The sequence below is a fragment of the Gymnodraco acuticeps genome, unplaced genomic scaffold (genome assembly GCF_902827175.1).
Source record: "Gymnodraco acuticeps unplaced genomic scaffold, fGymAcu1.1, whole genome shotgun sequence".
Lineage (NCBI taxonomy): Eukaryota > Metazoa > Chordata > Actinopteri > Perciformes > Bathydraconidae > Gymnodraco > Gymnodraco acuticeps.
The window spans coordinates 563,434-591,051 of record NW_022990673.1 but is presented as its reverse complement, the minus strand read 5'-3'; the positions used below and the strand labels follow the sequence as shown (position 1 = coordinate 591,051).

The following is a 27,618-nucleotide window of genomic DNA, read 5'->3' as shown; positions in this document are numbered from 1 at the left end:
AAGAAATTACATTAGTTTATGTTTTCCCTCAAAATGTTTACATAATTTAGAGGTCATTTTTGCTATTGTGTTGGTTTTATGAAAAAGCTTTTAATCCATTCTCTTTTCATTCTTTTTTTCAGTCAAACCTGAAACGGAAACTTGATGCCCACATGTAAGTTTGAAATATGAAAAGTGTCAACTCTTAAAGAAAAGTTGAGAAATCAAATGAATATACATGTTCTCCAGTAGAGGGGGGTAAAGAAACTGCGTTTGTTTCCTCAGGGTCCAACTGAACGAGGCTCAGGACGAAATCATGAAGAAGAAAGAGCTGTTGGAGGACCTGCAGCCTGACAACACTCAGAATTGTAAGTCAAAAATATTTTCCCCTGATAATTCCAACATGTTACCCCTACCGCAACCTCTAGAGTGGAAAATATAACCTATTCTGTAGTCAGGGTCTCTCTCTTCTCATGAGCAGAGTGCTATTTCCCCCAGAACTATGCACAATGTGACTGAAGGGAAACTTTATAATGTCTTTCTTGCCTCAAAGCCCTGAAGCTGGATGAGCTGATGGCTGCTCTGAAGAAGAAGGACGATGACATGAGGGCCATGGAAGAGAGGTACAAGATGTACCTGGAGAAAGCTCGCATGTAAGTGATAATATAATATAATTTCTCTATTATTTGTGTATTTTGTTTTAACGTCTTATTCCTTGAGTCAAATAAATGAATGTGGCTTCAAAACGTTGTTTTTGTAGGTTATAAGAGCACTGGATCCAAAGCTTAATCCAGCCACCGCTGAGATCCAGGCTCTGAGGAACCAGTTGGCCGATCGGGACAAACAGATTCTCAACCTGGAAGTAATATGTTTTTGACTCCTTGTCTGTGAATATACTGTACAATATGTTTATAAAGGACATGGGATCCAAGCCTAATTCATGTTGGATTGATTTGCCTCTGTAGCGTCTGTGTGAGCAGGCCAAACTGAGAGAGTACGAGGAGAAGCTGATTGTCACTGCGTGGTACAACAAGGTGAAACAAATTCAGATTACCTGGTTGCTCCTGCCTTTTTATGACATTATTGACACTTAAATGTCTTTTTGTTGTCATTCAGAGTCTGGGCTTTCAGAAGCTGGCGATGGAGGCCCGACTCGGCGGCTGCACCTCCTCCGTGTTGACCCCCGGACATTCTTTCTTGTCGCAGCAGCGGCAGGTCTCAAACGCTCCCCGCCGGCCGCTCTCCATCAGCGTGCCGGCTGCTACCTCCAAGTAACCGTGTCATAGAGCCAAACGTCTCACCTTAAGTCAAACAGAAGAATACTCTCACTCCCAACAGTGAGCACTCAAGTGACCTTAAACACATCTGCTCTCAGCGCTCGGGAGGAGGTCACGATCGATCAATGAGCACTTCATTATCAGACAAAACATTATGGGGTCACCTAACCGAGACTTTAGCTTACTGTACCACCAGACACTGACTGCAGGAGGACCGCTATTCAACAGGAATCCACAACCTGTGTTCACTTCACACAAGTTACACACACTGTCCCAACCTGTGGAGCATATTTCCCTTCTGCCATGATAATATGTATAATCAATTTAGCCTTCAGTCTCCTGACATGATGTATACTTGAACAGGAATGACAGAAATGTAAATGAATGCTTAGCTATATAATTCAGAATTGAAGCCCAAGATATATGAATGTGTTTTTTTTTAAAGGGTAAATTGAATGCTTAAGCTAACTGACAGATGATTGTTGATGTATGGAAATCTTTACCATCATACTATGCTTACAAGTCAGTAACAACATCCTGCTTACAGGCAAAAAGACTAAATGTGCTTCCAAGAAAAGATTATTGCTATATTTGGTGCTGGCCACCAACTGTTGTTTAGCATCAAAGAGTCAGTCACTTGTGACTTTTTACTCAAATGCAACAAGCCCATCATGTTAAGATGTGAAAATATTATAAATCTTATTACGTAATAAACTTCTGAGGTGCTGCAACAACAAATCATACACAAGAAATCCAGGACTGGTGAATTTGTCTTGTGTTTTCTACACTCCTAAAGCGTGATTTGATTTAAGTAAGTAAGGCCTTTGTATTCACTGAATATTTTGAAAATCTAATTCAGTAGTGATAAATCAAGTTGTACAGCTGTAATGGAAATGTGATTTTAACACCAGCTTCTGATCCAAATGTAAGAATCAGGTTAAGCTTTCATACAGCTCCTTAAAATTGAGAAATGTAGTTGATATCAATTTAATCATGAATGTTTTCAGGCTGTTTTAGTGTCTGTAAAAGCTCAGAGTGAGGAGCAGGTGTGTTATTTGATATTTAATATAGATATGTTGGGTTATTGGCTGTCCTCTATGGGGTCTTAAGTTTAACTGCACTAGTTTCTCAACATGAGTTAGCTGTGGGTTGATTGCCTTGTCACTCTGTGTGTTTGCTATAATACTAAAGAGGCACTCTGTTATGATGGTTTTTCCATTTGTGATCATTAGATGTATTTCAAAGCGCTTTTTATTTTATGTTTTGCAGTGAAATATTCTGATTTCTGATTTAGGAGCAGTGTGTAAGAAAATAAGGAGGACAATCAAACGTAGCGCTGCACAGAAACTACTGTTGTGCATTGTTGTATGTTTGTTAATCAAGAAAAGTGAGGAAATCATTATGAATATTCAGGAATTTAAAGAGTTCAAATTTAAAGCGTTTGGTTTTTCTTGTGAATAAATAAATAAATACATTTTCTAAACATGTTTTACAATAAATTGCCTCAATCTCAGTTTAGGAGCAAAGATGATAAACATGGATAAAATGTTTTCTCTTTGATGTTAAACATTTGACTGTGTTCTCTTAATAAGGTTTCCATATCATCAGCGCATGTGAAAATAATGCAGCAATTATCCAAATGAACCTCATCAGGATAGATGAGTACTTTACTCAACTCATCAGGATAGATCCAATCATTGAAATCTAATAACAACCCTGATGAAAGAAAGATCTGACATTTCTATAGCAACATTTATTTTTTATAGTTGCAATAGTCCACCTGAAATCATATAAAGTGAGTAATAATAGCGGCATATATTGGAGAGTGTTGGTGCTGTATGCTGGGTACATAACTCTCGATATTGGACAAATGTAAATGTATCACATTTCACTCGTGATAATGGGCAAAACAAACCATGCTAAAGTTAATCTTGTGCCACCATCAGCTCTCGTGTTTCAGACACATGTTGTAGACAGGACCGTTGAATGCTGTCTCTGCTGGTAATGTGTTGTTTTTGTGTTGACAGGAAAAGTAGCCAAAGATGCAGCATTTGTGTTGCATATGTTAAAATGTATGTGTGCTTTGCTATAGTAGAGCACCGTTTGCAGGATTCAGCGGGCTGTGGCATAGATCTTAAAGGGGTACGGCGTGCGTGTGGCTCCTACGATTCCTTCAGTACTCAACTGAACTCTGTCCAGCGTTGAAAAACAAAATGTCTGGAGCAAACTGACAAAAAACAGGAACAGCTCCGTCCTCGCCAGACCTTCACCCAGACATGCACGCTTTCCTGGAGAAACAAACAAGCATAAAAGCAAGACAATGAAGGCAAGTGAATCTATGATATTTCCAATTATACTCTAACTACACGCTTACATTTCCTGCACCCTAAACAATTTCCTTTCTTCATTTCATTTCAAACCTTTATTTAATCAGATTGGTCCCTTGAGATCATAGATCTCTTTTTCAAGGGAGACCTGCAGCATATAGGTTCCACATGAAACATAAAACAATAAAGGCATCATACATTATATTTACAGGATACATTTACATAGTTATAGACATTTACAAGTGCCCATAGTATCAACGAGCATTTCATTTAGCCTAGCTTTAAAAACATGCAGAGGAATGAGATTGCTCAGTTTCAATACTTGCTGAAGATTGTTCCAAGCAAGTGGAGCTGTGCACATAAAAGCTGAAAATGAGGAACGCTTCACGAATTTGCGTGTCATTGTGGTTCAAATGTGCAAAAGTCCGTTAATTCATTGTTTATCACTGAAATGTGAAATGTACCTGCAGAAAAAGGTAAAAATGCATCCCTCCTCACAAACTTCCCCTCGGCATCCAGGAAGTGTTCAGGATTGAAGGTGTCGGGGGTTTCCCATTCAGTCTTGTCAAACAGCACGGAGGTCAGGTTAGGCATCACTGAGGTTCCCTACACGCACACGCACACGCACACACACAGCAATCAATTCAATATTGTTTATACAGAAGGATAAGAATAAACAATCAAATGATACAGACACACCTTGTTAGCAGATGAAGAAGGGTAATGGGTCAACAAGTGGGTATTAAACCTGTAAATATTTACTAGCTTTTCTTCATATGAGATATTTCAATAATTTTCTTTTTTAAATTATTTCCATGGAAGTTTTTTTGTTTGGTTTGCCTGCCCGATCTTGGTACAAATGTGTGTGGCAGGGGCCAGGGAAGAACCTGTTTAATTTCGGAGCATATTTGAATCAAAATGTTGATAAATAGGTAATGTTCCCTTTCATCATCATTGTAAGAGTATTTGGCAATTGCGGATTTCTATACAGTCCAAGTGCCCATCTAGTTATTTATTTTATTTTATATATCAATTTTAGGAAAGCACCCACCCAATATAGAGTATACAGTATATTTTCCCCAGCTTGTTGAAATCCTCCTAAGTACTGCAGTATATGTAAGATTATATAATTCATGTATTCTGGTAATTTTGTAATCTTGAAGCATAAATCTCCAAGTAGATTCAACAGTATTGTTTTTCTATTAAACACAAAATAAACAAAGCCTTCTGTTGTGACTCCTAAATTGCTGCACGCTATAAGTAAACGCACCTTGGGTATGACGAAATCACCCAGTGTTGTATCCTTGGCAGCCATTCTGAGTCCATTTAAAGGAACAATGTTTCCCATCCTCTGGATCTCGTGGATGACGGCGTCAGTGTAGGGCAGGTTGGGTCTGTCTGCCATACTGGGCTGTCGGCTCTGTCCGATCTCTCTGTCTATCTCGGCATGGACTTTATCTAGGAGGTCAAATAAAAAGGTTTTAAACTTGATCTTCTCTGGTTACTTTTATACTTGTTTTGCTGCTGATGTGAACACCCACCCTGGATTTGAGCGTTGTTGATGAGGTAGATGAGGCCCCACTGCAGGGTCTTTGAAGTGGTCTCACTACCAGCCAGGAACAGATCCAGACAACACAGAACCAGATTGTCATCGTCAAAGCGCAGTTCACTGTTTCTGTTGTGCTGAGGAACAGACATATGGTCAGTTAGTTTTTATTTTGTCATGCTGTTCACGTTGGTTGATCGGCAACACTACAAACACCATACTTTCTCTTCTATGAGGAAGCTGTCGATGTAATCTCGTGGGTTGCTGGGGTCCAGGTCCAACTTGTGCCTCTCTATTTCTCCTCTGATAGATGCCTCCAAAGACCTGGAGCTGCTGAAGATGCCACAGTGAGGCCCCGGCAGGAGTTTCATCAGAGCTGGGAACGCATCATAAAGCTGTCGGAGAGGAGACGGGAATATTCAGTGGTTGTTTATATACAAGCAAAGACCAAAGCTATGATCATAATATTTTCTGACAGACTTTCAATTGCCAGAATGACACATTTTAATTGTTTTAAATACATTACTGATTACTTTGTCCACAAATATAAAAATGTATATAAATGAGTAATGTGCTGATTTTAGTATCATTACCAGTTCAATACTGGCAATTATCACTAAATCCGATATGGGGAAGGACAAAAAAAAAGATATTTTCAGTCTATTTTTATAAACTAAATGATATGTTCATATTGAGTGTTAAATCCTGTATTTTACACTGGGATTATAATAATTTTGTTATTCTAAATTATCAGATTACATTTTTTAATAAAAATTGCATTTTAAACATCATTTTGAATGCTTCAAATGCTTTAAAATGTTGCTCAAAGTGTGTGTGAAACAGTTCTAATGAAAAGAAGCAGAAGTAGCACTACTGATTCCTGATGTGGGATATTTATTTATTTCTATAGGAGAATATTAAGTTATGATGTTTTTGATGGCTAACAATTGCAAAGTGCATCCGTACACATTTATTATCAACAGCTAAATTGTTAAGAAAGAGAAAAAACAGTATCAGATTGGGATTGGCACAAGAAATGAAAAAGGCATCTAAAATTATCCCTACAAGTAATTACATAAAATAATAAATAAAGTGTATTTTCTTGTGTTTCCCCGACACACTGGTTCTGATGCATGTTATGAAAAGCTGTGTGAGGTTGTAAAATGTGTCTGAGCTGGTTTGCATCTTACTAGAGCCCATATAGATCCCTCCAAATAGGCCATCTCAGTCAGACTCTTCAGCATGCTCTGGAAGTTGTGGTCGCCATATTCATACCGTCTCCCAAACACTATCTGGCAGATGATGTTGGCCACAGCGTTGTTTAAGAGGGGCACGGGGTCGAATGGCTCACCTGAGTAGGACAAAGTCAATTTATTTATTTTGCTTCTCATTCTGTTAAAAAAAATGTATTCGCTTTTGTTGATTTTCCCAACCTTTCTCCTTCTGCATGGCCTCCTGCAGATGATGACTCTCCTCACAGATGCTCTGCTCCATGGAGCTCTTGGCCAGACCAAAGGTACGTAGCATGGCCATGGCAAAACGCCGCTGTCTCCTCCACACTCTCCCATTACTGAAGAAAAGACCCGCTGAGACAGAGAGAAACCACACATCAGTACAGAGGCAGGCACAGGTTGACTCCTTAAATAGTGATGTGCTTTAGGACTGTCACGATACATTTTAATGCATAACCAAGGTTTTACACTACAACAAAGTGGATATGACAATATGCTATCATTGCAATGAAAAGCAAAGTATAAGCAAAAATAAGACAATAGTTTTGCACTGAATATATAAAAAGAGGAAAAACAATTATTTTTATTTTAAGACCACGTTATGCATTTATTATAATGATAATAAAAAATAATGAAAATGCAATTACATCCTTTCCAAGAGCTGTAAATACGGCTTCCCCCAAGTCTTATAATGTTAGACATGCAAACAGAACAGCCAATATCTATTTCAGCAAAAAGTCAACAAGGTGATGACCATATATCTTACAACTATGGTGAGGGCCCAATGTACTGCATGTTTGTGTGATTCACCTGAGTTTCCTGAATAAATTCTGGTCACCATCGGGCTGTAAGGCCGGTCCACAAAGTTGTCAGCTTGTGTGACTATGGCTTCCTTCACCATCTTCCACCCGCACACAAACACTGTTTTGTGTCTTCCCAGACGTATGCAGAACACATTCCCAAACACATCAGCTAGCTGTGGATGCAGGGGCAGAGAATATGTGGCCTGTTGTCTGGCATGTGACTCTGATGAGATGCATTTTTCAGGACAATCATTTCTGACTATCAGCAGGTTTTTGCATTATTTTCTACCATAAACGTTTTCATGATCTGTTTCAGTCCCATGTCATTTTTTAAATATCCCTTGTTAAAGGATGTGACTCTACTGCGTGCAAAAGTAGTGTAGTAAATAACAGAGAACATCTACCTTCCAGCTTTCAGTTATGCTCAGGTTATCGCAAAAACACTACAGCATAATACGAAATGAGTTTCTGTCATCTTACCTTGGTTAAGTAAATGTGAGGCTGTTTAGACTCAATGTTGAATATGTTTCCTAGAAGAGGCAGTGATGGTGGTCCTGGTGGAAAGTTAGGTGGATCTTTTTTGTCCAGAAAATAGACAACGAGGAGAATCGCAAAAACAAAAAGCAGCATTTCCGTCAGATCGAGCCACAGAAACAAATCACGCAGACACATTGTTAAGTGAAGGAGAATAGCAAGGGACTGAGGATGACTTGCTCCATCATCAAATTCTAGTTAGAGATGGGCTGGTACTCTGCTGACTCACAGCTTATGTAGATGTAATGACCTATCGGTGCGACACAGAGAGGGGATGCCTGTTCATTTAACAAATACTGAGTACGTTTGTTGTTAGTTTGCAATATACCTATTTTTGTAAGACCCAAACTTTTAACCCCCCAAAAAATGTACATTATATAGATAATTTAAAAAATCTAGCACAATAGACATCAGACATGACAAGACAAGGCAGTCTTGTTCTTGGAATCTGCCCTAGCTTTCCAGCAATTGTTTTTCAGCTTTATTTTTTCCTGAAGTATTTGTTATTTGGTTTGATGATTCTTCTTCTGTTCCCTGTCTGGTAAAGTTTGCCCCTTTTTTCATTTGACCAAAGTAAAAAGTAACTATAATCTTGCTCTTTTTGTCCTTTACACCTCCAATGGCTTGTTAATAAGTCACCATGAGTGTATGTTATGTTGACAAAAGTATTAAACCAGGTTTGTGACACATATCATCAAATCCTTTATTAATCATTAACACATGTTTCCAAAGGTTTTGTTAATGATTGCAGTTCTTAAATAATGGCTAATACATTACATAACTGATGATGATAAAGAAGACATAGACAATACAGCTTGAATGTAATAGAAGATTGTATTTTGAGAAAATCTTTATACATATTTTCATTAATAACAAGGACAATACTGTCCTATAAAGAATGCCATTAATACAACAATATATTATGACAACTATTTTATCACAAGGAAGGAAATGTATAGGCAGAGAACACTTTTGTCGGATGAAAAATTATTCAAATCAAGTTTTATTTATATAGCACATTTATAAACAATTTTTGGTCGAGCCAAAGTGCTGTACATATAATAAAAATAGCCTACAGTAGAGACACTTTACAGCAAATACAACAGCACAGATTGTTCAGAATATCAGTATGAGAAAAACGACACCCTCTATCCTTAGACCCTCATTCAGTGAGATGTTGTATAATTTAGCGTGCTTTGGCATAAATCTTGAAGGGATGTGGTACTCGAGTTATTCCAGTTACTCCTTCTGTACTCAACTCTACTCCATCAGGAACGGAGAAAGAGAACTTCTGCAGTAATCCGATCAAAAACAAGAACAGCTCCATTTTGGCGAGGCCTTCTCCGAGACATACACGTTTCCCTGAAGAGTGCACAAACGTATACGATCAACAAAATGTAAGAGCTCCAACCATAATACATCTAATTTTAACAAAATTAGATGCTGAAATTCTTGCACATGCATTTCAACTCAACGTGGTACTGATGTGTTTAAAATCCTCCGTCTTATGGACTGGCTCTCTCATATTTACGGCCTTATTACCCTGTACGTACACTGTCACTGCCTTTACATTCCCTTAATCCCATCAACATATGCTTTCCTCGATTAAATGATAACTCTTTTGTTGATCGCACCTTTTGCTCGACTTTTCTGGAATAATCTTCAACAGCACATCGTGAGGCAAGCGCTGTTCATACTTTCAATATAGGCTGAAAAAAGTCGAATGATGTTTACCTGCAGAGAAAGGCATGAGAGCTTCTCTCTTCACAAACTTTCCCTCAGCATCTAGGAAGTGTCCGGGGTTGAAGGTGTCTGGGGTCTCCCATTCAGTCTTGTCGAACAGCACAGAGGTCAGGTTAGGCATCACGGATGTACCCTAAAAAAACAAGATTCATAAGCTAACACCAAGAAATGATCACACACGTTGTTTCCGAACATTGTATCAAGTGTATTACCGTATTAACTTTGAGTTGTGTGAAAATAAACCACTTTAAATGTTTTGACCCAGTACTTGCCCTCCTGACATAAAATAACTGAGTACACACTACTTCAGCAGGGGACAGGAGTGGCTGAAACCAGTGGACGAAGTGTCTAGTAAAGCTACACAATTAAATTACTTTATGCTATTTAAATTAGAAGATTGCTAAACCGGGAGTTAGCTGCATGATTAAACCAAGCTCTGGGTAACGGACTTGGTGACTTAAGTGACTTAAAAATCTGACTTTCTTTAGTAAGTGACTTGTAAACTTGAGTCTGTAAAAACAACCTCTCTTTTTTAGAGACATCCTGTTAAGGCTTAAAATGTGTAGGCCTACTAAATCCACCTTCGGTACAATATAGTCGCCCAGTGTTGTATCCTTGGCGGCCATTCTGAGTCCATTTAGAGGAATAATGTTTCCCATCCTCTGGATCTCGTGGATGACGGCTTCAGTGTAGGGCAGGTTGGTTCTGTCTGCCATACTGGGCTGTCGGTTGTGTCCGATCACTCTGTCTATCTCTGTCTGGACTTTGTCTAAAAAAGCAAGAAAGTTTAAGGAAGTAAGCTTCTAGTATAGGAGGATGAGAAACTTGACAATAAACATGTTAATATAAGGTGATTTGTAAATGCTTAATTGAGATAGTAAACATTAGCATGTTTGTGAGAGCTGTTAGTATATTCACTTTTGCATTTAGCTTAAAAATACTGGTGTGTTTAAGCTTGCACTGCAACAATCACTGGCCGCCATATTCGTTGGCAACACAGAACCCAGAAATATTTCAATATTTCTGCGTTTACCCAGAAGCTAAATCGTAGCCACTGATGGTAACAAGATTAAACAGCCTCACACTGCAATTAGCTTAGACTTATTTAGGCTGGTTTGCTGTTTTACAGTTAGCTACAGTGCAATGCTAGCATGACACCTACCCTGGACATCAGGGTTTTTGATGAGATAAACCAAAGCCCACAGTAAGGTAGTAGAAGTTGTCTCTGTTCCAGCCACGAACAGATCCAGAGAGCACATAGCCAGATTAGTCTCTGTGAAGCCAAGATCTGAATCCTTGTTCTATTCAGAGAAGATGCAGCAGTGAATGGCTGGTACATATACAGGAAGGGCAACACAGTTTTTTATATTACAGTTTTTAACTTACTTTTTCCATTTCAATAATGAAGGTGTCAATATAGTCCCGGGGATCACTGTGGTCCAGGTCCTTCTTGTGGCTCTTAACCTCCTGACTGATGAACTCTAGGATGGCGGTAAATTGATCGAACATTTTGTTGTGGGGACCTGGCAAGTGCTTCATCACTCCAGGGAACGACTCATACAACTACACAGAATAATAAGTACATGAGAGAAACATCCACATCGTCTTTAACCTTATGTGAACATATTTGACCATGCACTAGTCGGTTACGAAGGAATCAATCCCACCAGAATGCTGTTTTTCTGACAATGATTACACTGCAAAATATATAACTGACTTACCAGACCCCATAGAGAGCCCTGCAGCCAAAAAACTTCAGAAATATATTTTAACAAGATCTGGAAGTTGTGGTCGCTGTAGTCAAAGCGTTTCCCCATCACCAGCTGGCATATTATGTTGGATACAGCATTGTTGAAGAGGCCTGCTGGGTTGAAAGGTTCACCTGTAGGAGAGGAATTAACTGTTAGGACAACGCCATACTGCTAAAGACATTCTGATAAAGAGCTAATTTTGTAAGCACCTTTCTCTTTCTCCATCTCCTCCTGCAGGTGTCGGATCTCCTCACAGATACTCTGCTCCATGGTGTTTTTTCCCAGGCCAAAGGTACGTAGGGTCGACAAGGCAAATCGTCGCTGTCTCTTCCATGTTTCACCATTGCTCATGAACAAACCACCTACAGTAGATGCAAGCATGCAGAATAAATTGTGTTATTTGTTCAGGGGACCTAAGGCCTGCAGTACATGATACAAGAGATGTATGCACCTGAGTCTCCTGAGTAAACCCTGGCCACAATTGCACTGTGTGGTCGATCCACAAAGTTGTCGGCTTGTGTCACTAAGGCTTCCTTCACCATCTTATACCCAGACACAAACACCATCTTGTCACTGCCGAGGCGGATGCTGAACACACTCCCAAAAACGTCAGCCAGCTGTAAATCAAGGAACAAACACAGATGAATCCAAGCACTACTGCATGATATCAACCTGATCATTTGTTCAAAATCAAAATGCAAATACAATTGCTCAATAATGAACTAAAAGGCTACCAGGTGTATCAAGTTCAGAAGGAAGAACAACTTAACCTTATTATTTTGGTAAATAAAAATTATCGAAATGGCTTTCATTATTCTCAGTACATTGTCAAAGTTACACATTTGTTTTTGTCCACGAACTGCACTATACGTATGGCAATAGTGGACGAGAATCTTGAACCTATTGTAAATTAAATTAACTTTAAACTAATTAGATATTTATGTCTACATAATAATTATCTATCTATCAATCAATCAATGTTTATTTATATAGCCCAATATCACAAATGTTACATTTGTCTCAGTGGACTTCACAGTTTGTACAGAATATCAGTATGACAATACGACACCCTCTATCCTTAGACTCTCTGTCCTTAGACCCTCTGTCCTTAGACCCTCACATCGTACAAGGAAAAACTTCCGGAGAAAACCCACAGTTTAAAGGGAAAAATGGGAGAAACCTCAGGGAGAGCAACAGAGGAGGGATCCCTCTCCCAGGACGGACAGACGTGCAATAGATGCCGTGTGTAAATCGAAGAGATAATACATTTTACTGCATAGGTAGACCGAATGTTTGGAAATGCATGTGTCTATAATAAGAAGATGAATCCACGAGGATGTCAACTACAATCCTGTGGAAGCCATCAGGGAAATAGTATGATGAAAGTCAGGCAGGACCACAGTGAAAGGTTCAGCCAAGACTAGAAGTCCTGGACTCAAATCCAGAACTCAGGATAGAGGATCCAGGACACAGGACCACAGAAACAGGATCAGCCACGACTCAGGATCCCGGCATCGATAGACACCAAAAAGACATTTGGGGGAAGCTGGGTTATTCGGAACATGAGAGTACACAGGTACAGACAGAAGGAAGAAGTAAGGTGTCCCCCGACAGTCTAAGCCTATAGCAGCTAAACTAACGTGTCTACGTACATGCACTCCCTTAGGATAGGGTGAGGGAAAAGAGTAGGAACTAAGATGTATGTGCCACATCTACTGTATACCATGAGCACATTGCTCCTAAAAGGTTTTTTGGCACTAACACCAATAAGCAGTTGTGCGTCTGCTCGGCAGGGATCAAGGCACGTATATGCCTCTCCCTGCTTCCACCGTCTACACACACAACCAAATTACATACCATCAATAAGGAAAAAGAGTAAGAACTCAAATGTATAGGTGAAGAGGCACAACGTGTCTACGTCAATGCACTCCTATTAGATTATTTTATCAACTATAAGCTTTATCAAAAAGGAAGGTCTTAAGTGTACTCTTAAAAACGGATAGGCTGTCTGCCACCCGAACACAAACTGGAAGTGGAGCTTGATAAGAAAAGGCTCTGGCTCCCATTATACTTTTAGAGACTTTAGGAACAACCAACAACCCTGCATTCTTGGAACGCAATGCCCTAGTAGGACAGTAGGGTGTAATGAGTTCTTTAAGGTAAGATGGCGCCTGCCCATTAAGGGCTTTGTAGGTGAGAAGAAGAATTTTAAATTCTATCCTGTGTTCTATAGGGAGCCAGTGTACGCAGGGGCGGCGCCAGGGGGGAGCTAGGGGGTGCTGAAGCACCCCCCAGGATTGCCAAAGCACCCCCTAAGCACCCCCAAGAAATATGTTTTTGTTTTTTTTTCGAAAATTATTATTATTATTTTTATTAAATTAAATTAGAAATATTATTGATTACATCAATGCATATGTGAAACAAACACATTTTTTACCAAAAACATAAAGCCAACACAGGTGATATGATTAGGCCAATGGCCAGCACCCATTCGATTTTTGACCTACCCATGGGTTAAATTACACTTTGTGACACTTGGGTGACTTCCTGTTAGCTAGAGCGCCAAATGATTTGCTAACAGCAAAGTGAAAAATTGATCGTTTTTTAGTCCTTAAACGTCCACGTGTGGACACTCAATCAAAACCAACTGAAAGCGAGAGGGATTCTGCACATAATAGGCCTGTGAGTACAAGTAGCTTACTTCTGGGTCTCTGTGTTTCATTCAAGCCCTGCTCTGTGTGTGCGTGTGTGTGTGTGTGTGTGTGTGTGTGTGTGTGTGTGTGTGTGTGTGTGTGTGTGTGTGTGTGTGTGTGTGTGTGTGTGTGTGTGTGTGTGTGTGTGGCACGAGCCATTTTGTGTGCGTGCGTGCGCGAGCGAGCGAGAGAGCTCGCCTCGCGCACCAGTGGGTATCTACCGGAGATCGTTGTGGTTAGCATCTGGTGCTAGCTAGCCAAGCTAACGGAAATAAGGAGCTTTTTCAACAACAAGGTGGAGGGAGAACTCTCTCCTGTCAGACGGAGAGTCTCAGGTAACCTCAGCTCAGAGATGGGGTCGTTACTAAAAAAAAGTAATATATTACATATTACATATTACTTTTTAAAAAAAAGTAATATATTACACTACTTCGTTACTCTCTAGATAAAGTAACTCGTTACTTTACTCGTTACTTTACTCGCAGGGCCGGCCCGCCCCTACAGGCAGATCACGCAGACTGCGGCGCACCTACAGTGTAAGCGCGCCACAGTTTTGCCTCTGCGAGACTCCACGAGACTCCACTTGCACCCCCAATTACTATTGCATTAAGGAAGACTTAACACAAGTCTTTCTTTCTTTATATGCTCTAAAATAGGCTACCAGCCACACAACAAGCTAACAGTCTGTGAAACGTAAAGACACTAATGAATGAAACCAGTTCAAGACGCATTATTCTTATCATTCTTTATGAGCGCATAACGGTAAGGTATCTAATTACTTATTTAGTATTCCATAACTTAGTAACAGAGATGGTCAAACTAAAGTGGTAGAGACATGGCAGAATTCCTACAATGAAGCGGGACATTGAACTGTTCACCCGTGAGAGGGCGATCAACAAAAGAGAGCGAGCGGCCCGTTGAGGGAGTTTACAGATGAAAAGACTCAGCCATGTTTATGCAGCACTGCACGTGGAGATGTGGTCTCGCAAATCGCGCAGATTACATAGGCCTACATGTATATAAACCGATATAAACCTGCGGCGGAAACCCCTCTTGTCTGTCAGTGAGTGTGATTATTTTATAAAAGTAACGAAGTAACGCGTGTCGGGGCAATGTTAGTAACTGTAGCGTGGTTACTGAATTATAAAAGTAACGCGTTACACTACTCCGTTACCGACATAAGTACTATTATTACAGTACCGCGTTACTTAGTAACGCGTTACACCCAACTCTGCCTCAGCTCAGGTGAAGTAAAGGACTCTCTCAGTGTTTAGATAGTTAACTTTAGTCTAGTTATCTCAGTGGGTCTCAAACGGTTTGTTTTAAAAGGGGAGTGATTTGTAAAATATCTATAAAGAAAAAGTAAATCTGTTGACAGTTCTGTTTCGTATGGGTGTTGAGAGATGTAAACATAGATCTCTTAATGTTGCTCTCAAAGTGCACCAGATTGATGCTTTTAACTTCAATATTTAAAAAAATATTGGGGGGGGGAGTGTTGCAGTAGAACATTCAACTGTAGCGCTGGTGCATTAATGGGAAACCCTAAATGTTTGAGCACCCTCTATGAAACGTCAAGCTACCCCACAGCACCCCCTAGAGAAAATCTCTGGCACCGCCACTGAGTGTAAGGCAGCCAGAACTGGAGTAATGTGGTTCCTTTTCTGAACTCTAGTTAGTACACGTGCTGCAGCATTTTGAATTAGCTTATTTATTAATTAGACTTTTTGGTACACCCTGATAATAAAGAGTTACAATAATCCAATAATTACCCTTGTTCACAAATGAAAACATACCTTCATACATGTTTACCTTGGTAAAATATACGTGTGGATGTTTACTGTCCAAACTGAAGAAATTCCCCACAATCGGAAGAGCCATTGGTCCTGGAGGATAATTTGGAGGATTCCTGTTTTTGATGAAGTCGGCTATTATGATAAAAATAAAAATAAACAGGAACAGACCCTTTAGATCAAAACCCAGAAACAAATTATAAAGCCACATTATTAGAGAGAGTTAAACCAGCAGCAGTTGAAATGTTCAAGTTTTCCAAGAAGGCACACTACACTACACTACACTACACACTTCTAACAGGACAGATAACCCGAAAAACAAATCAGTAATTCAGACTCTGCAGTTTGCTCAAAGGTCATCGTGATCGTGGACTTGCATAACAACACAGGTTACTGACGCAACTACCTTGTCCTTGGCAAATATCTCTCTCATCACACAAATGATGATACCAAGTAGTAATAATGTAAGTATTATCATGCCAAAGTAATATAATGATAATAATATAACATCAGCTAAGCAATGTTCTAATACACATTGTATAACCTCCACTGATTTTCATCAACCTTACATTGAGATTGCATGTTCATAGTGTAAATAGAGTTTTGCCAAAAATATAAAGTGCAGTGGATAAAAGGCATCTAATTGATTATAGTGCAGTTGCATGTTGTTATGACCTGGCTCAAAAGGCCACAACAAAAAGGAGACACACCATGTCAACGGTTATCAAAATATGTTTATTTAAAGGAAACAATCCAAATTAGCCAAATTAAATGAAGTGCAACAATAAGTAAGGCATGAGGTGTGGACGTCAGTGGTATCAGTAGTGTAAATGCAGGGTGAGGGTTGCATGAATGTGTATGTGTGAGAGTGTTGAGGTGCACAAAGTAAAGCAACTAAAGTAACAACAACATATACTCAACAAAACCGGGGGCCTGTAGGGAAAAGCAGAGAGACCACAGAGAGGAGCAGAGAGGCTCTAAATAGCTGGGCAGGACACCAAACCCAGGTGCCCTGAGTTACTGTAATCAAGGTAATCACTGGAGCCAATGCAGCACAGACAGAACAGCCACACCCTATCTACTGATGCACCCACAGGGGCATCACACATGTAAATGAGTAACCACCAGCCAGGTGCAGGTGCACACAGCACAAACCACGTCAGCATGATCAAACCCAAGTTCACTCTTTCTGTGGTGCTGTCAGACACAGGCAAACTTGTAGTCTATTTAGAAAGGTGTGCTTTTTGGTTCTCATACATTGATTGTCTTAGGCAACAGACTGTCTTAGTCTCAATAAAGTTTCAAGTATTTTTCATATAGCATGATATTAATTTACTAAATTAGGTCCTATTTATTTACAGTGAAATAGATGATAAAGCAGGACAAGCTTGAGGCTATCATCTGATTAACTTGTCGCTACTACGTTGTTGTCCAGTTTGTGTGTTGTCTGAGTTTTTGTCCTTATATTTGAACTCTTCACATACGTTCAATTGAACAATTTGGTCGCCTTAAAAACAATTCTTGTTCAGTGTTTGGTTGAACTGAGCTCAACCCTCTCTCTTTTGTTGTGGTACAGTGTAGATATGGCGATGGAAATCTTAAGTCCCTTGCTCCTCCAACAATGGAACATAAATATATATAAGACATAAAACTAATCCAACAAACAATTACCAGGACTGGGGAAAAGTGGTAGTGCAGCAATAACAGAGTCAGGGTAACTTTAAAAAGGGTTCTATTTACCCAAACTCAAAGTGTTCAACAAACAGCAAGTCTACCTCAGCCAGAACTCTAGCCGACTAACCAGTTGAGGATTAACCAAAAAGCTTTCGTTTAACCAGAGGACACTTGGAGTCTCCTGCTCTCACAGTTTTGTCCACAATCTGAGTTTATCAGTTCAAACCGGAGAGACGTGATGTAAGAATTACATATTTATTGTTTACACGTCATATGAATGAAATGATTGCCATGATAGTACAACAGGAGAATGTAATGGTGTTTGGCGATTAGGCCCCCGGTTTGCAGGATAATCATTCAGGAGGGAAAGCACCGCTCCGATGAAATCCCCGGGGTCTAGACACTGGTGGTGGTGATGAGTAGGTGAGACCGGTCTGAAGGAGGAAGGTTTAGCTTTGTCCTGAAGGAGACGGGAGGCGAGAGGGGTGGAGGCGGGTTGCGTGTGATCATCTGCAATGACAACTGACAGGGAGGAAGAGCAGGTATTTAAGGCATTTAGCATGTGCAGCGATTGGCTGCTGAGGCGTGACGCCCTCATATTTAATGAGGGGGGAAGGGAGCCATAGAGTGACGTGTGAGTGACTCGAGTTAGGTCTTCCTTATTGAACTTGCGCTAAAGCTTTCATTTCAAACCGGAGAGACGTGATGTAAGAATTACATATTTATTGTTTACACGTCATATGAATGAAATGATTGCCATGATAGTACAACAGGAGAATGTAATGGTGTTTGGCGATTAGGCCCCCGGTTTGCAGGATAATCATTCAGGAGGGAAAGCACCGCTCCGATGAAATCCCCAAAACCAGTGAAGTATGAATACTGAGATGAACTGAGTTGCTTACCTTGTGGGGTGACTGGTGATCTGGGGAGGAGAGATAATAGATTAACACGTATATGAGCGACACTGTGCCGGAATCACTGCCGGAGCTTACTGGTCATGCTGAGACTCTGACTGCCGAAATCAGTGCCGGTCTTATCTGAAAACGACCTGCGGGTCGCATGCCTGGCCAGCAGGGCTTGACTACGCCGAGGAGCGAGCGGTTTCGTTTTGTAACGGTGGCCCAACGTCCACGACACCGAAGTGTACGGTAGCCTTCCGCTACGACACCGAAGTGTACGGTGGCCTTCCGCCACGCCTGACTTCGCAGGTTATATATATTTTCTTTACTCTTTCCTTTGTTTTGTAACTGACACCGAAGTGTACGGTAGCCTTCCGCTACGACACCGAAGTGTACGGTGGCCTTCCGCCACGCCTGACTTCGCAGGCTATATATATATATTTTTTTTTTTTTCTTTATTTCTTTTTCCTTTGTTTTGTAACTGACACCGAAGTGTACGGTGGCCTTCCGCCACGCCTGACTTCGCAGGTTATATATATATATATATATATATATATATATATATATATGTATCTTTTTTCTTTACTCTTTGTTTTGTAACTGACACCGAAGTGTACGGTAGCCTTCCGCTACGACACCGAAGTGTACGGTAGCCTTCCGCTACGACACCGAAGTGTACGGTGGCCTTCCGCCACGCCTGACTTCGCAGGCTATATATATATATATATATATATATATATATATATATATATATATATATATATTTTTCTTTACTCTTCATTTATTTTCCTTTGTTTTGTAACTGGCACCGAAGTGTACGGTGTAAGTGTTCCGCCACGCCTGACTTCGCAGGCTATATATATATAGCCTGACTTCGCAGGCTATATATATATATCTTTACTCTTTCTTTATTTCCTTTGTTTTGTAACTGACACCGGAGTGTACGGTGGCCCGAGTCCACGCGGACTGCAGGAAATACATTTTACACTGATGCGTTTGAGCAAGGCCTGGGAATGAAATACCTGTGTGCCGGAGATGAAGCCCGTTACCTGTAGTTGCGGCGTGAGACGAGACATTATTCCCTGTGGGCGGGGCCCGCGGAATTAGGACAGGAATGCAGTTTTGAATATCGGGAACCTTAGTGAGACATGTATACTTGTGAATGTGTTTGAGCCACCACCAGTTATATGTATAACTACCATAGTTAGGGTCTGAGAGATCTTTGGGAAGCCCGTACGGCGCTGATGTCCGGACGAATGAAGGTTGTGAAGGCGGAGGAGGACCACCGTCTTGAGGTAGAAATTGACGGGGCCATGACCCTGCGAACCACTCTCCCTGGAAGAAACCCCCCAAAACCCATGGATGGGCGGCATCCGTGAAGACCTCATTGAGTCAGAGGAACGCACGAGGCCATCGTAGAATAAAGTAATTCCGTTCCAGTGGGCGAGCAGGAGGGACCAGAACCGAAGGTCTGAGCGGCAGCCTTCGTCTAAGAAAACGCAGTCATGGAGGTTGTCGACCGCTGATGCTGCGTCCAGGAGGCGGGAGATGAACGAGCGCCCCTGGGGGATGATGTGCATGGCGAAGTTGAGGTGTACGAGAAGGGAGAGCGACAGTTGTTTTGTGATAACTTGTTGCTCGCAGTATGACTTGGTGATGTCCTGGATGCGCTGCGATTTGTCTGAGGGGAGAGACGCCTTCATGTCTATGGAGTCGAGGATGATGCCTAAGAACTCTAAGCGTGTGATGGGACCTAACGTTTTCTCTTTGGAGAGAGGGACACCTCACTCCTGAAGCAGTGTTTAAGCTTGGCCAGTGAGATCCCTGAGCTGTCCTGTGCGGGTTTATGGGGAGGAAGTCGTCCGGTAGGTGAAGGACGGAGGGGATTCTGACGATGTTCAGCAGGATCCAATAGAGCGCTTCCGAGAAGGAATTGAAGATGCAGGGGCTGCTTCTGCACCCGAAGGTCAGGCGAACGCGAAGATAGAGTTTGGACTCCCACTTAATACCGAACAAGTTCCACTGAGACGGATGAATGGGGATGATTTGAAGGCATCGGTAATGTCCGCTTTGGAGAGCCGAGCTCCGTGCCCTGTGAACTTGATCATCTTTATTGCATTATCCACTGAGGCATGGTGAAGGGAGAACTGATCTGGAGGGATGATGCTATTGACGCTGCAGAATGGGCCGGAGCGGGGAGCGGACAGATCGAAAATCAGCCTTTTATTTACGTGTGGCTATTCCGATGGGATTTGAACGGAACACTGAGAAGGGGGAGGAGCTAAAAGGACCGATTATATATCCTTTGAGAAGTTCTTTGTCGATGAGCTGGGAAACTATGTTGGGTTCTTTGCGGCTGACTGTAAGTTTCTTGCTACGAAAGTCACTGTGGGAGATGGGAGGACCCCTACCCTGAAGCCTTGGGAGAGCCATGACGGGAGATAGTCAACAAACACGGAATCTGTAGATAGCGCAGCTGCTAGCTGAGGGATGTTAATGGGAGTGGAGGGGTGATATTCCAGAATGTTTTTTTGTTTTTTTTATGTTTCTGGCGCAGAGCCACTGTGACGGCCCGTCCACACGGTGGCGTGCGTTACAGCTTCCAAATGCTTCTGCCCATTCACTTTGAATGGGGTGACGTCACTTTTAGTAGAACTGTATTTTGGGAAGCGACGTGGAGCATTTGCTGGCGTTGCTCGCTTCAAAAAGTTGAGCAATGTTCAACTTTTGGCGCCTCGGCAGAAGCGTCAGCCAATGAAGTCCCGTTTATGCAAATCTGCCGGTACAAGCGCTAGCCAATCAGACCGCGTGTATGTTGGGAGAGACTACGCAGGTAATTCCTCATATTCCAAAAATGTGAGGGAAAATTCATTATAGCGGTAGTGAATCACCCGGTGCTGTATGATCAGTCTCTGTTCATCTACCGGGATACAAACCAGAGGAGCGAGGCATGGAGGGAGGAGGCAGAGACAGTGGGTGAAACTGGTAGGTTTTCGCCTGTTGGGGATTTTTTTTCCTTTCCAGTTTACTTAGTTTTAACATTGCTATTGCTTTGTGTGTCGGGGGCAAGAGATTCATGTGATTGGTTGTTGCTGCTGTGCGGACCGTAGCGTAGGCAGAAATTTACTTTAGGGTGGGCCTGTAAAAATATAGGGTGGGCCAGATTTTCTTCTGCGCATCGGAAACTAACCACGATCCCGCCGGTACCGGTGGCAGATTACTTTTAGAATACTTCCTTTCCTCTTCTTTTTCTTCTTTCCTCCTCTTCTTTTTATCTTTTCTCCTTTTCCTCTTCTTTCTATCTTTTCCTTTAGAATACTTTCTTTTCCATAACAGATGGGTATGTTTTGGTGAACGGGAGACACGTATTTTACTGTTTTAATGGCTTATGAAGAGCACGAACACAACATTTTAGTGTCATTCTGGACAGCTCTCTCATCTGCACCGCACATAAAAAGAAAAACTCACCCAGACTGCATTCTTTGTACTGTCTTAAAACCTTTCCTTGGAAAAGTTTATGCATTGTAAGGTGTCCTTGGGTGCTTTGAAAGGCGCCCCTAAATAGAATACATTATCATTATTATTTATTATCTGCAACGATGTAATCACTTTTAAAACTTTTCCCAGTTACTTGTCCCATGCATTCGGCAGCAGCAGGCCATTCAGTTAGATTTGATCCCGTTATGAATGTCATCATTCCGACAATAAATAAATGCTACATAAACGTTATCTTCCACGTTTTATCTAAACATCTCCGTTTCTACCTTCCAATATGTTTTGAAAGAGAACTCTCTCTCTCTCTCATCTGCGTGCGGGGCGGGGCCTCACGGACACGCTGCATCTCTTGCTCGCAGATACGCTGCAGCGCTGTGCACACGGTTCTGCCGGTAATGAATATTACATTGTGAGGAAACTTTCCACCAATAATTCCAATAAGTATTCACTTCAGGTTTACGAGAGTAACTGCACTCAGTTTAATCGTTTTCAAATGTAACACCGCTGAATATACTGATTTTTTTTTTTTTCTTTCTTTATTTTTCTTCTGATTACGTAACACCGTTACATGTATTCCGTTACAACCCAACTCTGTGTAAGGGTCGAGTGCAAACGTTTTCGTTAAAACTAGTACCTGAGTGCAACGGAAGTTGAAGCTCTTGTGGCGTAGTCTTCCAGAGCCTGGAGGCGAGCATCGATAGCTATCATGGAGCTAGCCAGGGATTGCAGGGAGCCGGCCGCGCTACTCTCCATAGGGGTGTGTGACGCTACCGGACTGGCGAGCCTGAGAAGGGGTGGATTTTTTGGAGGGGGACGGGATCCTGGAGGGCTCGACTTCCTGCCCTTTTTTTACCTCCGCGGCTGCGGCCTCGTCCTGCTCTCTGGGAAGCTGGCTGGAGCTGCTGCCCCGGACTGGGGAGCTACGCTGGAGACCTGGTCCGAGAGCTATCGCAGCTGAGAGAGAGTGAGGCCTGGGGCTGTGGGAAAGCCCTGCTGCAGGAGCCCGGCGATGAGGAAGTCTTCCTCTGTTGATAAGCCGCTGTGTGGAGCCGAACCGGGATCGGAGACTTCCGGAGAAGGTTCGTGTTCCGAATTGTCCGAGTTGGACATCTTGAGCTAGTTGTTTCTTACGGTTTTTCTCACGAGAAGCAGTATTGTATTGTATTGCATTGCAACTACCATTGCGTGTGATCATCTGCAATGACAACTGACAGGGAGGAAGAGCAGGTATTTAAGGCATTTAGCATGTGCAGCGATTGGCTGCTGAGGCGTGACGCCCTCATATTTAATGAGGGGGGAAGGGAGCCATAGAGTGACGTGTGAGTGACTCGAGTTAGGTCTTCCTTATTGAACTTGCGCTAAAGCTTTCATTTGTCCTTTTTTACCCTCTTCTGGAAATCAGCCAGGTGGTCATTTAAGGTCAGGTTGTGTGTTGGTTGCCCTCGTAGAAGTGGAAGGGATTCTTAAGTCTAAGCACTGTGCCTTATGTTTATCAAGCTCGTGGTGTGGCTGGATGCCTGTTTTCCTTGTAGATGTTTATTGTTAAAGGAATATTCTGAGGAGACTTAATTGGTGTAATAAGGAGAAGCAGAATAAAAAGAAGATGAGTGTATGTTCTTTTGTGTTTTAAGCAAAGACTTACACCAGGTGTGTGAAACAAATCAAAACATGTTTTTTATTAACAAATGTATTACGATGGATAGAAATCAGATCATTACAGGTTTGTTTTACTTATATGACATACAATTTACAGATAGTACCTTAATGAATGTATTACACATTATGATGACAAAGGGAAATGTATTTTAATTTGTGTATTCAATGTAAAACAACTTTATAAAAAATCATTGTAAAGGCATCAAGCCCTCAGTGGATGAGGAAACATTCGTTGTTTATTCAAATTATTCAGTGAGATGTTGTATGATTCAGCAAGCCTTGGCATACACCTTGAAGGGGTGTGGTACTCGTGTCATTCCAGTAACTCCTTCTGTACTCAACTCTACTCCATCAGGAACAGAGAAGGAGAACTTCTGTAGTAAACCAACGAAAAACAGGAACAGCTCCATCTTGGCGAGGCCTTCTCCGAGACACACACGTTTCCCTGAAGAGTGCATAAACGTATACTCACATGAAAGTGTAAGATCTAAGGATAAAACGTATGTTCTAGTTCATGTTATGATTCAGGTGAATGTTGATTACCTGCAGAGAAAGCCATGAGAGCTTCTCTCTTCACAAACTGTCCCTCAGCATCCAGGAAGTGTCCAGGGTTGAAGGTGTCTGGGGTCTCCCATTCAGTCTTGTCGAACAGCACAGAGGTCAGGATTGGCATCAAGGTCGTACCCTAAAAAACAAGATTCATAACCAACCATTGACAACAACACCCACATTTTAGATACAATCATTTTCAGACTAAATATGATTGTGGGCTACACAAACCTTGGGAATGAAGTAATCACCCAGTGTTGTATCCTTAGCAGCCATTCTGAGTCCATTTAAAGGAACAATGTTTCCCATCCTCATGATCTCGTGGATAACGGCTTCAGTGTAGGGCAGGTTGGGTCTGTCTGCCATACTGGGCTGCCTGTTGTGTCCGATCACTCTGTCTATCTCTGCCTTCACTTTCTCTATAAGTAAAAAGAAATGTCAAGTTATGTTGTTTTCTTGCTGTATTTACAGTTAGCTCAGTGTGGTGCTAGCATGTCACCTACCCTGGATATCAGGGTATTTGATGAGATAAACCAAAGCCCACTGTAACGTGGTGGAGGTGGTCTCTGTTCCAGCCAGGAACAGATCCAGAGAGCACAAAGCCAGATTAGTCTCTGTGAAGCCAAGATCTGAATCCTTGTTCTATTCAGAGATGCAAATAAGATACTGTAGTGAGTGGATGCTCAATATACATGAAGGGCTCCAAAGCGTTAACTTACTTTTTCCATTTCAATAAGGAAAGTGTCAATATAGTCCCGGGGGTCACTGCGGTCCAGGTCCTTCTTGTGGTTCTTTACCTCCAGACTGAGGAAGTCTCGGATGGCGTCAAAATCACTGAACATTTTGTTGTGAGGACCTGGCAAGTGCTTCATCAATGTGGGGAACGACTCATACAGCTACAGTATTAGAAACAAATTGTAAATTAGATACATCCACATAATATTTACCCTTATGTGATCATATTTGGGCACAGACATGGGCTGCACAGACGGTTAACAAGGATTGACATCAAGAATCCTTAAAAAAAAGAAATTATCTGACAATGATTAAACAACATTAAAATGACTGACTTACCGTACCCCATACAGAGCCCTCCAACATTAGAATTTCAGACAAATAATTCAGCATAATCTGGAAGTTGTGGTCGCTGTAGTCAAAGCGTTTACCCATCACCAGCTGGCAAATGATGTTGGACACAGCGTTGTTGAAGAGACCTGCTGGGCTGAAAGGTTGACCTGTAGGAGAGGAGTCCACTGTTTAGACAACGCTATACTCCGAATAATGAGCTGAATCTGTACTCTTTGTGTACACCTTTCTCCTTCTCTATCTCCTCCTGCAGGTGTCGGATCTCCTCACAGATACTCTGCTCCATGGTGTTTTTTCCCACACCAAAGGTACGTAGGGTAGACAAGGCAAATCGTCGCTGTCTCTTCCATGTTTCACCATTGCTTACAAACAGACCGCCTAGATGCGAGCATAAGCAGAGATTTGAGTTAAAGGCCGAAGGGAGGTTATTCCTGAAGACTATGAGATAAGAGAAAGAAAGAGAATTATGCACTTTTGTTTCCAGAGTAAAACCTGTTCGCCATTTCATTGTGAGGCCGATCCACAAAGTTGTCGGCTTGGGACACTAAGGCTTCCTTCACCATCTTGTATCCAGACACAAACACCATAGTGTTACCGCCGAGGCGGACGCTGAACACACTCCCATAACGATCAGCCAGCTGTAAATCAAGAAGTGAACACTGATGATCCCAAAAACACTACCACATACATTCACATTTAAGTTGTTCATACCCTAAACCTATGCATCAGGGAATAAAATGACTACCAGGGCCCTTTCTCATTTAATCAAATCCCCTCCTCGACTCCTCGACTCATCGACTCCTCGACTCCTCAGTCCTCCGGTATTGACCCGGAAATGAATTTCAGTGTGCCATGTTGAAGGACATCTCATTTCTCTAAATGCACTTCGAGGATCGAGCGTCGAGGAGGCTCTCTGGAGGAGCTCTAACCGAGGATACACTGATGGGTCCTCCATGGTCCTCCACGGCTCCTTCGTGGATGCATTTCCGGCAACAGAGATGTTTCAAAGAGTCGTGACGCACGGCCGGACTTATCTCAGCCAATGACATCTCTGCATGCATCCCCTGGATATTATTTTATTAACTGCTTTCATCGCGACGCGATGTTTACAGAGAGAACAGCTGTGAGGTCCGTGCAGAAAGCAGAGCAGTGTGTAAAATATATATCACTCAGTATAACAGGCCTACTCTTTTTATTTGCTTTAGTTTAGTATATCTACAAAGAGTCGATATTTTTCTAAAACCATTTAGTGCTTCACATAATAAAATACACAACGGCTGTAGCCTGTTTTAGGAACTGTATACATGCGTGTGTGTGGTGTAGGTGTGTGTGGTACATTGTGTGCGTAGATGCAGCGGACAGACAGGTCTCAGTTGGTTTGGTGTCCTCTGCTTACTTTTAATACTTGTAAATAAAACTTTTGGCCCGTAATTTATATTCCTCATTGTAGCGATCAGAGAGGGGAGAGGGGGGTTTGTGTGTGTGTGTCCGCATCTGTAGCCTGTTATTGTCTCATTATACCGCACTGTGAATGAATCAAAGTAAATATATAAGTCGTCATGAACACATCTGTCCATCAGACAGAGGGCTGCTGTGCCTCCTGTCATCATTAATGGACGTCTCTTTAAAATGACCGCTCAGAGGAGAGGAGTTCTCATTTCTCTAACCGCCTGCTGCTTCCCCTCCTCTCTCCTCGGTTCCCCTCCTCGGCTCCTCGACTCGCATCTCCTGTGGGCGGGACTAAGTATTGAGGAGGGGAGTTAGAGAAATGAGAAAGGGCCCAGGTTTACGAAGACAATACTTTTTCATCCATGTCTATAATTTGAACACCAGATGTCAGTATCAGCCATTAGTTTCACATCACCTGTAGAGCCCAAATAAACAACCTTCAAGTGGACTAACCAAGATGATTAAAATGGCTTTCAACTTCTTCTACTGCATTGACAGTGCCCACAAACCCCGATGTGAAAGATCTTAACCCTATTGTAAATTCAAAATAAATAGGCTACATCAGACTAAACCATATAATAGATCTCTCAACTTTACCTTGGTGAAATACATGTGTGGATGTTTACTGTCCACACTGAAGAAACTCCCCACAATTGGAAGAGCCATTGGTCCTGGAGGATAATTTGGAGGATTCCTGTGTTTTAGGAAATCGGCTATTATGATAAAAATGAAAATAAACAGAAACAGCCCCTTGAAGTCCAAAGCCGACAAAACATTATAAAGCCACATCCTTAAGGAGAGTTAAACCAACAGCATGAGAAAGGTCCAAGCCTTGCAAGAAGCCAAACTGCACTCCCCTGCACTAAAAACTACCATCAAAACTGAAAAAAACTATTCGGTAATTCAGGCTGTGCTCAAAGTTCATCGAGATAGTGGACCATACAGGCAACAGACACACCTACTTTACTCGGTAAACAAGATATCTGTCATAGTATAAATTATTGCACCTAATGTCACATTATTAAAGTGTTAGCACGCCTTAATAATTTGATGGTAATAACTCATGAGCAAACATATCTGCTAAGCAATAAATAAAGTGAAGCCAAATGATAAAGTGCAGTGGGTAAAAGGCATC

The 27,618-nt window shown here is 41.7% G+C and overlaps 4 protein-coding genes across 6 annotated transcripts in view; 1 reads left to right on the top strand and 3 right to left on the bottom strand.

Moving 5' to 3' along the window:
• Window positions 1–2,463, top strand: part of hook1 (hook microtubule-tethering protein 1) — a 12,959-nt gene extending 10,496 nt beyond the window's left edge. Inside the window, exons 17-22 of the mRNA XM_034229780.1 lie at window positions 123–154; window positions 265–347; window positions 533–632; window positions 740–841; window positions 945–1,013; window positions 1,096–2,463. Coding sequence (XP_034085671.1) covers window positions 123–154; window positions 265–347; window positions 533–632; window positions 740–746 — 222 coding nt within the window. The 3' untranslated portion in view covers window positions 747–841; window positions 945–1,013; window positions 1,096–2,463. The remainder of the gene's footprint in view (window positions 1–122; window positions 155–264; window positions 348–532; window positions 633–739; window positions 842–944; window positions 1,014–1,095) is intronic.
• Window positions 2,464–3,368: 905 nt separating this feature from the next.
• Window positions 3,369–7,836, bottom strand: LOC117555122 (cytochrome P450 2J2-like). Its single transcript, XM_034229852.1, has 9 exons — window positions 7,645–7,836; window positions 7,172–7,337; window positions 6,563–6,715; window positions 6,320–6,480; window positions 5,351–5,524; window positions 5,125–5,266; window positions 4,854–5,041; window positions 4,048–4,189; window positions 3,369–3,544 (listed from the first exon to the last, which is right to left on the bottom strand). Exons 1-9 carry the CDS (start codon window positions 7,834–7,836, stop codon window positions 3,369–3,371), a joined length of 1,494 nt encoding a protein of 497 aa, XP_034085743.1.
• Window positions 7,837–8,376: 540 nt separating this feature from the next.
• LOC117555120 (cytochrome P450 2J5-like) lies at window positions 8,377–15,975 on the bottom strand. Its single transcript, XM_034229851.1, has 9 exons — window positions 15,695–15,975; window positions 11,644–11,809; window positions 11,402–11,554; window positions 11,163–11,323; window positions 10,828–11,004; window positions 10,604–10,742; window positions 10,023–10,210; window positions 9,433–9,574; window positions 8,377–9,060 (listed from the first exon to the last, which is right to left on the bottom strand). The coding sequence occupies exons 1-9, from the start codon at window positions 15,884–15,886 to the stop codon at window positions 8,885–8,887; spliced, it is 1,494 nt and encodes a 497-aa protein (XP_034085742.1). The 5' UTR covers window positions 15,887–15,975; the 3' UTR covers window positions 8,377–8,884.
• A 7,557-nt stretch (window positions 15,976–23,532) lies between these two features.
• On the bottom strand, window positions 23,533–27,388 carry LOC117555118 (cytochrome P450 2J5-like). Of its 3 annotated transcripts, none has more exons than XM_034229847.1 (9): window positions 27,081–27,388; window positions 25,507–25,672; window positions 25,260–25,412; window positions 25,023–25,183; window positions 24,668–24,844; window positions 24,452–24,590; window positions 24,180–24,367; window positions 23,943–24,084; window positions 23,533–23,844 (listed from the first exon to the last, which is right to left on the bottom strand). In XM_034229847.1, exons 1-9 carry the CDS (start codon window positions 27,270–27,272, stop codon window positions 23,669–23,671), a joined length of 1,494 nt encoding a protein of 497 aa, XP_034085738.1. In that variant the 5' UTR covers window positions 27,273–27,388; the 3' UTR covers window positions 23,533–23,668. The 3 variants fall into 3 exon arrangements, with proteins under 3 accessions (XP_034085738.1, XP_034085740.1, XP_034085739.1); XM_034229849.1 differs by lacking the exon at window positions 27,081–27,388 and adding an exon at window positions 25,780–25,819; XM_034229848.1 differs by lacking the exon at window positions 27,081–27,388 and adding an exon at window positions 25,746–25,812.
• Window positions 27,389–27,618: the final 230 nt, after the last annotated feature.

What these genes read in the sequence shown, in the direction of transcription:
- LOC117555120 (XM_034229851.1), bottom strand. Translation starts at nt 15,886, where the DNA reads ATGTGGCTTTATAATTTGTTTCTGGGTTTTGATCTAAAGGGTCTGTTC. An exon ending in GGTTTACTCAGGAGACTCAG is followed by an intron (nt 11,555 to 11,643) that starts GTGCATACATCT and finishes CATCTACTGTAG; the next exon opens with GTGGTTTGTTCATGAGCAAT. An exon ending in TCATTATTGAAATGGAAAAA is followed by an intron (nt 10,743 to 10,827) that starts GTAAGTTAAAAA and finishes TTCTCTGAATAG; the next exon opens with AACAAGGATTCAGATCTTGG.
- LOC117555122 (XM_034229852.1), bottom strand. Translation starts at nt 7,836, where the DNA reads ATGTGTCTGCGTGATTTGTTTCTGTGGCTCGATCTGACGGAAATGCTG. An exon ending in GGCCATGCAGAAGGAGAAAG is followed by an intron (nt 6,481 to 6,562) that starts GTTGGGAAAATC and finishes TGTCCTACTCAG; the next exon opens with GTGAGCCATTCGACCCCGTG. An exon ending in GTGATTTCGTCATACCCAAG is followed by an intron (nt 4,190 to 4,853) that starts GTGCGTTTACTT and finishes GTGTGCGTGTAG; the next exon opens with GGAACCTCAGTGATGCCTAA.
- LOC117555118 (XM_034229847.1), bottom strand. Translation starts at nt 27,272, where the DNA reads ATGTGGCTTTATAATGTTTTGTCGGCTTTGGACTTCAAGGGGCTGTTT. An exon ending in GGAGATAGAGAAGGAGAAAG is followed by an intron (nt 25,184 to 25,259) that starts GTGTACACAAAG and finishes CCTCTCCTACAG; the next exon opens with GTCAACCTTTCAGCCCAGCA. An exon ending in CAAATACCCTGATATCCAGG is followed by an intron (nt 24,368 to 24,451) that starts GTAGGTGACATG and finishes TTTTACTTATAG; the next exon opens with AGAAAGTGAAGGCAGAGATA.